The sequence below is a fragment of the Onychostoma macrolepis genome, chromosome 24, assembly GCF_012432095.1.
Source record: "Onychostoma macrolepis isolate SWU-2019 chromosome 24, ASM1243209v1, whole genome shotgun sequence".
Taxonomy (NCBI): Eukaryota; Metazoa; Chordata; class Actinopteri; order Cypriniformes; family Cyprinidae; genus Onychostoma; species Onychostoma macrolepis.
The window spans coordinates 7,131,054-7,144,598 of record NC_081178.1 but is presented as its reverse complement, the minus strand read 5'-3'; the positions used below and the strand labels follow the sequence as shown (position 1 = coordinate 7,144,598).

At 36.5% G+C, this 13,545-nt stretch overlaps 1 protein-coding gene across 6 annotated transcripts in view; it reads left to right on the top strand.

Moving 5' to 3' along the window:
- The window catches only part of dpyda.1 (dihydropyrimidine dehydrogenase a, tandem duplicate 1), a 189,784-nt gene that overhangs the window by 17,888 nt on the left and 158,351 nt on the right, over positions 1-13,545 (top strand). For all 6 annotated transcript variants that reach the window (XM_058765966.1, XM_058765964.1, XM_058765965.1 and 3 more), the window contains one exon: positions 4,824-4,934. In XM_058765966.1, the coding sequence (XP_058621949.1) occupies positions 4,824-4,934 (111 nt within the window). The remainder of the gene's footprint in view (positions 1-4,823; positions 4,935-13,545) is intronic.

Sequence of the window (13,545 nt, the reverse complement as noted above, 5' to 3'; positions counted from 1 at the left end):
TAGTGATTTTATAATATCAAAATGTAAAGCAAAAAAAGTGGAAATGAATGATCAATAAGCCATTAAGTGCCTCTCAGCTGCCATCTACTGGTTATAGTGGTAATTTGATGTGTTTTTAAATTTTATTTTAAATAAGTGTTTGTTTACCACACAGTATATTTTGGTCATCCCATTAAAAACCAAAACTTAAAGTGCTGGAAGTAGTTGTGTGAAATACTTGAGAGTCATTGAAAAGTGCTTGAATTTCTCTCTCAAAAGGTTGTACAAACCCTGATAATGTAATAACATGATTCGACTCTTTTTGCCACAACACCATGGTATAGTTATCATTACTACTTCTGTTTTTCTACATCAGTGCTGTTTGATCTGTTTATAACAGAATTCTGTGCATAATTTGAATGCATTTCACCGGATTTAGCAGCAATCGTTATTCATTCTGCGGTGAATTCAAACGCTTCTCACTGGATCTCGCAGCGCTGTGCTGTAACAGTGTCGCGAGGTTAGCATTGGTTCCCGAGTAAAGCTGTTCCGAGCTCGGACATGTTTGCTTGCGCTGTGCTCAATTATCGGTCCGAGCTGATAAACGGTTCGCGCTGCGCAGCTCAAAAGAGTAGCGCGGCTTCATCAAACTTTTGTTTCATTTGGCGTTTGATGTTTCTCATGCAGTGCTTACGAGTTGGCCGCGCCAGTGTGACCACTCACAAAATTTTGTCTCACAGGCAGAAAAAATGGTCGCAAAATGTCTGAAGTCTGGACCCCTGGTTTAAATATTATTTTGATAATATTTGGTACTTATAAATTGCTGTTGTTTATTATTTACATATTTTAATATTTTAGTTTTTTATTGTTGAAAACAGAAAATGTGCGCTATATATTTACACGACATTTTTGCCATGTATTATTTCATTAGCCTACCTGTAGGGTGTTTATACTTGCCTAGCAACTTGTTGCATTAACCACTTCTAAAAATCAACCATTGTACGATCACGTTTCATCTCTTTTACAAAAGCTTCAAAGTCTGCTCTTCCAATCAAAAATCACAAAGGCTGTGTTTTCGTACAGGCATCTGAATGAATGTGTTGAACTGAGACGGGACTTGATCACGCATTGGTTTGGCCGCTAGCCTGCAGGAGCACTTGGTCTCTGGCGCTGAGTAGGTCAGTCCTGATTGTAATGGAGAGGTGTGAGCCTGTGTGTTTGTTGTCAGGACGAGAGGGGAGACGCTGGAGAGGGGGCGCAGAGAGACACTCAGCATTGATTAAAGGGAAGTGGCCTCAGGTAGACCCCGGCCACTCTGAGAGCCTCAACTACACCTGTCATCTACAGGAAAGAAAGAGAGAAAAAATGTCATATTTACATTCTTGTCTGTCTTTTTCCTCACGTGCCACGGACGGTTTTGTAGCAGCATTTGCTGTTGAGTGGAAATTCCTGACACAGTAGCAAATGGATTAGAACACTTTATTCACAATATAGAAACATTACTGCAATGACCCACAGCACCCACATTAACCAATCCCTGCTATATTGTTGCTATGTGGTTGCTAGGGTGCTTTGGGTAATTGCAGTAATGTTGTATACGATGAGTAAAGTGTTCTAAATGGTTTTATTGTGTTGCTATGTAGTCGCTATGTGGTTGCTAGGGTGCTGTGGGTAATTGCAGTAATGTTGTTATACAGTGAGTAAAGTGTTCTAAATGGTTTTAATGTGTTGCTATGCAGTTGCTAGGGTGCTGTGGGTAATTGCAGTAACCTTGTTTTTTTACGGTGAGTAAAGTGTTCTAAATGGTTTTAATGTGTTGCTATGTGGTTGCTAGGGTGCTGTGGGTAATTGCAGTAACATTGTTTTACGGTGAGTAAAGTGTTCTAAATGGTTTTAACATGTTGCTATGTGGTTGCTAGGGTGCTGTGTGTAGTTGCAGTAACTTTGTTATATGGTGAGTAAAGTGTTCTAAATGGTTTTAATGTGTTGCTATGCGGTTGCTAGGATGCTGTGGGCAATTGCAGTAATGTCATACGGTGAGTAAAGTGTTCTAAATGATTTTAATGTGTTGCTATGCGGTTGCTAGGTTGCTGTGGGTAATTGCAGTAACATTGTTATACAGTGAGTAACGTGTTCTAAATGGTTTTAATTAGGGCTGTGCAATTAATCGCCATCACCTGCTTTCAGATGGAGCGGCAATTACTACACAGAGCCGTAGTTCACTGACAAGCTAGGCAATATCGCGTTCATAATCGCAGACAATTCGCCTTTGATAATGAAAGCGATATTGCCTAGCTTGTCAGTGAACTACGGCTCTGTGTGGTAATTGCCGCTCCATCTGAAAGCAGGTGATGGCGATTAACTAATAATCAAGAAACCGGCTTTACTGACTAGATGCGCATGATAATCGAATTCGATTAATTGCACAGCCCTAGTTTTAATGTGTTGCTATTAGGGGTGTGTGATATTGGGAAAAAAAAAAAATATCTCGATTTTTTTGATAACGATAATCAGACGATATACTGAATACTGATATTTCAAATTATTTTAAAATGAAAAGATACTTTGAATGTGAAATTAAAATCGCTAGTAGGTGGCAGCAAGTCAATGTTTATAAGTGAGTCATTGCGACTGAACCGAATCATTTAAACGGTTGATTCATTCAGGAACGAAACAACATCGTTATGTTGCTCAGAGACGCAAAACAGTGCTGTGGCTGTGTTATTTTTGTTGGCGAAATGAAGCAAAAACAGGCAATATGGTGTCTAAAACTCTTAATATTAACTTTATTGTTTATTGAACTGTTGTATAAAATCGATATCACATTTGTAATCATGCTTATTTTTGAAGAAAAAAAATATATACACATATACACACACACACGTACATTTTCTGCCCCATATCTTGAATTTTGTGATCATTCATCATGCAGTGAAATAACACACTCTAAATGCGCACGTGCTCGAGTCTAGACTTCATCACGTAATGCAAGCGTAGGTGTTTTGTTTGGTTTTTGCAAAATACTTGATAATGTCAAATTACATATCGTTAAAACAACAATTACGATATTATCGCAGACAATATATATCACACACCCCTAGTTGCTATGCGTACTATGCGGTTGCTAGGGTGCTGTAGGTAAGTGCAGTAATGTTGTTATACGGTGATTAAAATGTTCTAAATGGTTTTAATGTGTTGCTATGTGTTTACTAGCGGTAGATTCAATGTTGCTATATGGTGACCATGTTCTAAATGGTTTTTAATGTGTTGCTAGAGTGTTGCTATGTGGTTGCTAGGGTGCTGTGGGTAATTGCAGTGTTAAACGGTGAATGAAATGTTCTAAATGTTTTTAATGTGTTGCTATGCAGTTGCTAGAGTGTGGTCATTTGATTGCTAGGATGCTGTTTGTAGTTGGAATAACATTTCTGTATGGTGAATAAAATGGTTTTGGTTGTGTAAGATGGTCGTGTTATGCAGTTGCTAGAGTGTTGCTGTGTGGTTTCTACTAGATTGTTGTGGGTAATTTCATTGCTATAGGCCTATGCGATTAAAGTGTTCTAAATAGGTTTTAATGTGTTGCTATGCAGTTGCTAGAGTGTTGCTAGGATGCTGTGGGTAGTTGCAATAGGTTGCTATGGTAATCATTTTTTTTTTAATTATGTTGCTATGCAGTTGCTAGGTGGTTACTAGGGCAGTGCTAAGATTTGTTGAGCTGTTTCGGGTGGTTTTCAACATGTTGTTTTAGTGTTGCTAGGTGGTGTTCTGAATGTTTCTTAACATGCTGCTGTGCTTTTACTAGGTGGTTGCTCAGGGCATTGCTACTGTAAGTGGTTGCTGTAGACTCGTTCAGTACCTGAGTGTTATATATCGCAAAGAGGCTTCTATTAAGTGTAATGTTGTGAGTGATTGAATAGTGTTGCTATGCAGTTGCTAATGTGTTGTGATTGGTTATTTAACATGTTGCCAGGTGGTTGCTATGGTCATCTAAATTGTTTGTGTGTTGTTATGCAGTCGGGTTGCAGTTGGCAGCTTGGGCATTGTTAAGTTGGTTGCCAGGGTGTTTTTAACAAGTGTTTTTTAGAAGTTGCCATAGTGTTGCTAAGTGAAGTTCTGAATAGTTTTTATTGTGTTGCTGAGGTTTTTTTTTTTTTTTTTTTCAGCTGTTTATTGTCTGTCAGGTAAAATCACATAGTGTGCAGTAGGAATTGCACAAAGTTTAACACATAATACATAAATATATCATACATAGAAGTTTAATTCTCAGGGTTAAGGGTTGTTCACATCACTAATACCAATTATTAGCAATAGTAATAGTGAATCTGCCTTGCAATCAAAACTAAATAACCCTCTTGAAATTCTCTAAAATCTTTTTGTGATGTTACATACACGGCTGCGTGGGAAGCTGACATTGTGTGAATGCTTGAGCATGTTTTTGCAGAAGAGTTGCATATTTTGAAAGTGAATGAGTTTGAAGGTCAGCTGTCTGCATCTCTCCAGTGTGAAACGATGCTGCGGCACGTTAGTTTAGGAATGACAAGCATCTGCTAAACTCACTCTTGATTCTTTAAAGACAGCCTGTTGGCATGCTTTTGATTCGTCCTCAGAACTCTCTTAATTGTTCAGCTGTGAAACTTAAAGCCTGCTATTTTCCCAGAGCGCTGGAAATGTCCTTGCCGAGATTCACATTTGTTCAAGTACAAGAATGTGAGTGGGAGTGTTCAGACTCACACACACACACACACACACACACAAGCAAAAGCCACTGTGTATCGCAAGTTATGCATAATATGAAACTACCTTAATGCACCTTGACTATTTCTCTCTCTCTCTCTCAATCTATTCAGAATATCCTGGCCTTGAATCCTCGGGTCCAGACTCACGCTGCGCTCCTCTCTACCGCGACCAAGAAAATGGAGAAAAAACACTGGAAAAGAAACGCAGAGAAAGGCTGTGAGGTGCGTCTCCTCCATCACCCTCAACCCTCATCTTTTCACCTGCCCCTCAATAGGGCTCTCACTGACCAATCAGCCGGAGAAAAGAGGAACTTAGTGTTGTTTCCAGATTTAGATGGGCTGTTTCCTGGCTCTGGACCCATCTGTTTAGCTTTCTTTGGTAGATGCTTTTTAACCTTTCGTTTGGCCTTGTTGAGAAATCGGCAGCTGCGTTCAGCACCACGGCCCCAAAAACTCAAGCTGAATTTGTCCACATACTGTCCACATCTTAATCTGACACACTCAAGACCTTTAGATAGTCAAAACTCTGTTTTTGATATTTATATTATATTATATTATAATTAAATTAAATCTGTCTTTACAAATTATATTATTAGCAGTACTTTCAGTGAAAATACCAAGGCTGCCAGTACTTATATTGTCATTATCAATACTAGATAGATGCAAACATTTTTAAATTAAATTATTTATTATATGCATTTTGCATTGTATTGTCATTTTGTATTTGAAAGCCATTATTTATAACATTTATAGTTATAAATACAATATACATAATTTACAATTTACAATAGACCTAAGCTGCAAATTGGCAGACTTCTGTTTTTGTTTATCATTTATTAACACCAACCTTTTAACTTTTAATTTAAATCAATTTAAATAATAAAACTTGCACCAAATGTCACACAAATCCATTATGAAAAATGTCAAAATTAGAGTTGTTTTTAATACATTTTAATACAAGCAGAGTGATGAATAGTTTCTCTCCTACTATTTGCTGTTTTTATTTTCAATTTTAAATCATATGATGCATGTTCATTTTTATAATAAATAAATAATTAAATAAAAAAAATTAAAACTTGTTGAAAAAAGGTAAAAGTTATTATGAATTTATTATGAATTTTTTTAGAATATAAAATATTACAAAATATAAATATATAATTTATATATAGATTTATTATTATTATTTATTATAAAACTATTATAAAATGCTAAAGTTATAATTATAAAATATATATATTTTACTCTGAGGTGGAAACAGGCTCCCATATATTTCACTATGTACCCAACAGAAATATATACTTGCTTGTTGCTTGTTTCGATTGCAGCTGAATTAACTAGAATAACATGGAAGATATTACACGACCAAAGCATTGTTTGCTTAGGTATGAGGTCTAAAACACTTGTAGCTACAAAAACTCAATTTAAAGGTAACGCTGTCGTCCCCTTGAGCACTGAGGTACCACAACGGCGATGCTAGAATGCACATTATGTATATCGAACCCCTTCATTCAGGTCTTGCATGGACGTGTATTCAAAATAAAAATACTAAAATGAACATACCAGTTAAACCGAGGCTCACACATGCAGCTCTATTGACTTCCTGTGAGCAGGTATTTCATCATAAGACAAGAACGTGTGAGATGCACTGGCTAACACATGCGCTCAGACAGTCGCTCAAACGTAATTATCTTACGATTCCAGGCACATGCCATCAAAGTCTCACGAATATCTCCCCAGACCAGCGTGCGATGGAAGGGTTTGTGTTTTTTGGCAGGTGGCCGCTATGCCTCGTCTGTCCTTTTAAAGGCAACTGAGCCTCCTGCTTGTTTGATGTGGAGACACAACAAGATGGAGGTGTTTTGTAGGGGAGATTATCTACTCCCTGCTGACAGCACTGTTGCTAAGTACAGCTGCCTAATTCATCATTCTAATCAATGGGGATGGATCCCAGGCCTGATTTAATTCATAAAGGCTCTGTGCTATAGATTGAACATATGGCATGTGAGTTTACTGTATCAGGAGTATACATGTGTAGCTTTTGCCGCGCTACGCTTGTGCAAATACACTACTGGTCAAAAGTTTGGGATAATTAGGAGCTTTGGAAAGAAGTCTCTTATGGTCACCAAGACTGCATTTATTCAAATAAATACAGTAAACACAGTAATATTGTGAAATATTATTACAATTTAAAATAACTGCTTTATGTTTTAATATGTATTTTTATGTAGCTTAATTTATTCCTGTTATGCTAAGCTGTATTTTCAGTGTATTTTCATATGATCCTTCAGAAATTATTCTAATATACTGATTTGGTGCTGAATTATTCTTATTTATTTTTAGTGCTTAATTATTAATAATGTTTCTTATTATTATCAATGTTAAAAACAGTCTTTGCTGCTTAATATTTTTTTGTAAAAACCATTATTATTATTTTTTTCAGGATTCTTTGAATTGAAAGTTAAAAAGTTCAAATTTCTTTCTTTTTCTTTCTTTTGTTAATTAGTTTCCTTTCTCATCCTTATTTCCTTCCCTCTGTTTCCTCTTCTTTCTTTTGTTAATTGGTTCTTTCTTTCTTTCTTTCTTTAATTGATTTCCTCTCATTCTTTTCTTTTTTTGGTTTTCTCATTCTTTTCATTCTTTCTTTAGTTATTTTCCTAATCCTTTTCTTTCTTTCTGTCTTTTGTTAATTAGTTTCCTTTCTCATAATTTTTCTTTCATTCTTTTGAATGTTAGTGTATCATGGTTTCCACAAAATATGATAAATCTTAATTATTTCAAACTTTTCACCTGCAGTGTTTATGCATTACTTTTTGAAGACACGATTCTGATATTGATGTATGCAGCAAGAGATGAAATGGAAGTTTGTGTTGTTCTTTATGCACTGTATATATGAATTTGCTGCAAAATTAACGTTAATGCCTCCGCATGCTTTTCGCCCGCCTGTGTTCCGTGCAATGCATTTCTCACAGTCAATTCACCAATAAATGTCAGAGGTTTGGAGAACGCTGAGTCTGTGAAGGCACTCGTGATTTTCCATATTGATCGTCTGCCACAGATTTATCCTCTTCTTAAAGAAAAAGCAATGAACGTTTTAGTGATCCTTAAAATAACTTTTGTAGGGCTTCGGAAGCTGCATCATAATTGTCCTGCAGAATTGTGCCGGATGCCAGAGGGGCTGTAAACGTAGTTTTTTTTACAGGGAATCCATGAGTGCAGGGTGTCTATAGTTTCCAAATGAGTTCTCCAGAAAATACGGTGGCATGTAGTCAGCTGTTATCTCGGTCCGTCAGGGCTCAGGTGCCTGCACATTTCCTCCCCTCCCCCTCAGGGCACCCGTAGCACACTGTCGTTGAGGAGATTTGGCTACACTTCCCTGCAGGCGACGTCTCGTATGGGAGCGCGGTTCGAGTCGACGCTATTAGCTGACCGGAGCCTTACCAATATTTGTCTTTCTGCTTCAATAGCACAGGTTGAGGCTGGAGATAATCTACCAAACAAAAAACAAGTCTGAGTTGTGCAGCAGCTTCGGAGATAGAAGTGGAAACACACTTGAAGTGCCCTTGTTTTTTGCAGATAACACCACTGTTTACTAATGGTTTTCTTTTAATAATCTGTCTGTACGGTCTAATCCAATTTAATGAGTCTCCAGATTGCATTATGATCCCCAGGTCCTGTGAAGGGCAGGTAAATCTGCCAGAAGCAAAAGCTCATGTTTTTTCCCCCAGTGGTTTTAGGCAAGACAAGAAGGGGGGTGGAAAGTAGAAAGCAGTGGGCACAAAAAAAAAAGAGTGGCTTTTCAGTCTCAGTAGGTTCATTCACATGTTATTCAGTGTAAATATTCTAGCATTTCTTTAGCGGTCATGCATGTGTGTCTGACTCATTGGTGAGCTTATTGATCAGCTTAGGTGCAAATTCACTACACATTTGCACTACTTTTACATTACCTTTACCTTTTAAACATCTATGCAGGGCACAGGATGATAGGAAGGCCCTGTAGCCACGCAGATTGCTGTATGACTCTGTGTATGCGGCTTGTGACCTTCTTCCTAGTACTCATCTCTGTTCTCTGTCATTGGCTGGGGCTTTATAGTTGGGACTGCTTCTAGTTTATTAGGCATCAGAGCTAATTGCTTTAATGAGACATGATGAAAGGGAAGGAAGGGAGAGGAAAAAACTTAATTTGAATCCTTTCTGGAATTCGTTAAATAATTCAAATTGGCTTTCATAATTCCTGTTCCGCGCTGGGTCACCGCTGAGGTCCAAAGATGGAGTGTAAACTGAATATCCTAAATAGATTTTCCTTTATAGCCCAATCATCCTGCATCTTCCTTGAATCTAGTCTTGACCTCACACTCATTAGATGAATAAATTACGGACAAATTACCACAATTTGAGCGCTAACAGTTTTTTTTTAAGTGATATTAGAGTTCTTTTGAAGCTTTTAAAGTAATTATGTTTTTACTTAAAAAGGATTTTTTTTTTTTTTTTAGGAATTCTGATTGTCTAATGGAGTCTGTTATATATAGTTCTATCTATCTATCTGTCTGTCTGTCTATCTATCGTTCTATGTATCGTTCTATCTATTGTTCTATCTACCGTTCTATCTATCTATTGTTCTATCTGTCGTTCTATCATTCTACCGTTCTATTTATTGTTCCATTTATCGTTCTATCGTTCTATTTATTGTTCTATTTATCGTTCTATCATTCTATCGTTCTATTTATTGTTCTATCATTCTATCGTTCTATTTATTGTTCTATTTATCGTCCTGTCTATCTGTTGTTCTGTTTATCTGTCTTTATATAGTTATAAAGTCTATATTATATAACATTATATAGTTCAATCTGTCTGTCCATCCATCCATCCATCATTCTGTCCTTCAATCTGTCATTCTATCTTTGTATCTATTGTTAAATAGTTCCGTCCTCCATCCGTCCATCTATCTATTTTTCAATCATTCCATCCTTCTATCTATCTATCTATCTATCTATCTATCTATCTATCTATCTATCTATCTATCTATCTATCTATCTATCTATCTATCTATCTATCTATCTATCTATCTATCTATCTATCTATCTATCTATCTATCTATCTATCATTCTATCATTCTGTCTATTGTACTGTTTGTTTATCTTTATAGATAGTTATAGTGTCTATATTTCTTTATGTAGTTCCTTCATCCATCCATCTATCATTCTATCATTCAGTCCTTCTGTCTCTCATTCTTTCTATCATTCTATAGTTTTATCCATTGTTGTATCTATCATTATATAGTTCCGTCCGTCCATCTATCTATTGTTCCATCTATCATTCAATTTATCTCATTCAATCTAAAATTCTGTCTATCATTCTATAGTTCTATCGTTGTATCTATTGTTATAAAGTTCCACCTGTCCATCAGTTGTTCTGTCATTCCATCCATCCATCCATTGCGACATCGATCTGTCAATCTGTCTATCTGTCATTCTATTATTCCATTTAACCATCCATCCATCCATATCTTATTATTCTGATGTCATTTAAGTCTAATGTAAGGAATACATCTCTTCTTTCATTATTATCTATCTCTGTATTTTGTATGTTACAGTTGACAAAGCAATATGCAGCATTCATAGTCTGATCACCCATTAAATTACTACCATTGTAAAAAACAAATTTTCCTTGAAAACATCCATGCACCAACACGAAATGAAAATTCCAAAATTCTTTAATACAGATGCTACATCTGTCACCTTGACATCTGTAATGGTAGCTGTTATGTTATAAACAAGGGTTTAGTTGTAAGATTTAGATCTATTTTGACCTTTACTCAGCGTCATAACGAGGAGTTGTGCTGGTTAGCCCCATCCACTTCGAATTTTCATTGGTCTTCGTAACAGTGTAGAGAACATTTAAATATGTTCTGATTGGCTGTGAACTGTTGCTTAACAGTTTCATGTTCAGTTTCATTACTTTGTTAGGACACTGTGTTAACTTTACTCCTACACCAACTGGCCAGCATCAAATGATATGCAATGGCCTGGTCAATGGGTTACTTTAGCACAGGATTTAGTCTTAAGCTTTGAATTAAAGTGTGTGCAAGCACTCATCTCTAATTACCTGGCACAATTACACAGCTATCGATCGCCAGCGTCTGAGCCGGTATCGGCCCTACTGCGCTAGAATGTAAGTTTCGGTGAGAAAAGGGTGCAGTGATCAATGCGTTTTATCTGCTGGAACATGCACACCTCAACCCCCCCTCCCCCAATGCCACCCATCCCATAATGCCACACTTTCCTCCTTTTCCTCACAGGATTTAGCCTCCACTACATGGATTAGAGCACCGCATCCGCCGCCTAATCCATTCAGGCGAAGGGGAGGAGATTACAATGTTGGGGTTTGATGTTAATAGAAACCCTTAATAAGTCCTTTTTTTGCGCTTTACATGCTTCTTAATGTATAAAGGAAAACACAAAGGGCTTTTTATGCCCGCTCAGCTGGCTGTGTGTGCGCTACCAGCAGCACTGGAGTCATCTGAATGGGTTGAGACTCGGGACGGGCTGCTTTCTGTCATGCTTTTTCTTTAATGAGATTTCCATATACAGCTGGTCGTCTTGTCAGTGTCTTTAGGGTCTTTTCTTTTTTCCATCTGATGGGAGGGAAGACGCAGTCATTATTGAAGCTTTTTGGCTGAGAACTATTATTGATAGGGATCCCTTAAAAACCATATCACAGATTTGATGAGGAGCGTGTCGTACCACTTCGTGTAATGAGTCTTATTAATCACATTTATACTAAAGAAACGTTTCTAAATCTCTTGAGGACTGTTAATCTGCTCGTCGTACAGTGTGAACGTGAATGACAAGGGTATCTGTGTGTATAGGAAACTGCTCAAAACACATCTTTTTAGTAAAGCTTTTTAATATTTAATAATTATAGTTATGATGTAAATTCAAAAGATTTTTTTGAAAGAAGTCTCATGCTCACCAAGGCTGCTTTTATTTTTTTATAGAAAAAAATACAGTAATATCACTGTAAAACAGATATAAACAGTCAAGTTTTAAAATTGAATAATAATAAAAAAAACAGTTTGTGCAGTATTTTAATATATTTTAAATTGTAATTTTACAAAACTCATTTTTCAGCATCTTTACCCCAGTCTGCAATGTCACATGATCCTTCGGAAATCATTCTAACTGATCAATTTTATGCTCAAGAAACATTATTTTTAATGTTGAAAACAGAATTTTTTTTGTTTTTTTTGTGGAAACCATTTTGCATTTGAGGATTCTTTGAGTAATAGAAAGTTCAAAAGAAACAGCATTTATTTGAAATGGAAATATTTTCTAGCATAATAAAATGTCACTTTTGATCATTTTAATGTCCTTTCTAATATTTCTAATAAAATTACATTCTTTAAAAAAATTAGAGACCCCAAACTTTTAAACATTATACCACCTAGTTTTATATAGGCTATACATTTTTATTTTTTGGATACATTTAGTAGATTTGAACAATTCAGTTTATTCTACATCGAGGTAGCATTAATAGTCAAATTGGGATATGTTAATTTTTGTTGTAGATTGGTTATAGGCAGGGCCGCATTAACCATTGGGCTAGGCGGGGCTGAAGCCCCGGGGCCCGAGCAAGGAGGGGGCCCGTGATTGGCTGTGGAGTAGATTGACTGGTCATTGGTAGCGCCGATCGCCAAAGCCCCACCACGCCTCCCACTTAATAGCGTTATTATTTAGTAGAGCTTTTCCATAAATTTCAGTGCAGTACCATTAGAGATTGAAACGTCACGTTTGCATTTGTTTTACCAATCAAATGCATTTATTTTATATATTGCTTTTGAACAACCTGTGTAGCCTATCTATCAGGTGACCGCTGCGTCCGCACTCACCTCTCTTCGCTTCGTTCTGGCGTAATCTGGAAATGGTCATGCAAAGAACAATCTTCGAAAAGTAAAAATGTCTACCATTCAAAAAATTAAATAAAATGTGAGAGAGGGGCTATTCTAAAAAAAATTAAAATAAGGAGAGAGGGAAAAACAACTTAGTCAGTAAAATTCCCAGCTATCAGGCTATTTTACTAAAGCTGATGATGGAGTGGAAGTTGTGGAGCAGCAAGTGGACCGGACACATGGAGTAGATAAAAACATAGTGTCATTGTCGCCACAGATTTTAGGTTAGTTTGATTATTAACTTGATGGATGTATATTGCTTGTTGTATTTGAACAACCTCTATAGGCCTATATTCGCTTTTGGGTTGAGAAATAATCCGGTAGAAATATGTCAATCGTTTAGCGCGTCATGATGTTAGCTTATCATTTAAACTCATTTTAAACATTGTGGTTTAAAAACAAATTTAACTGTTCAGGGACAATAGGAAGCGGGGCAGAATTTATTTTGGCAAATGCACGTGTTATAGCCTAAAAACGCGCGGCACGTTAAGCACCTGCCTAAACTTGAGTTCTTTTTCGCGCCTTGAGCTTAAACGTTCAAATACTTACGTATTTTCAGCATTTAAATGTACAAAACTGACGTATTGTCGACATCTAAAAATGAATCCTTATGAATATTGAAATCGCGACATTAATTTTATTATTAGTTGTTTTTAGTTGTCATATAAATTACCTTGTTTTCAATTGCATCATTAAATTGTTTACTCGTTTACTTACGAAATGATAGCATTTCGTTTTGTTGTGTGATTTCTGCTGCCAGCTCGTTTCCAAGAATAGGCCTACATAATGTTAAACAAGACTTCACTTAAACCTTAAAATAAATAACATTTGAAATCGTTTAACCTTTACTTGTCATGTAATGTTTACTTTGTTTGCCATGGGCCACAA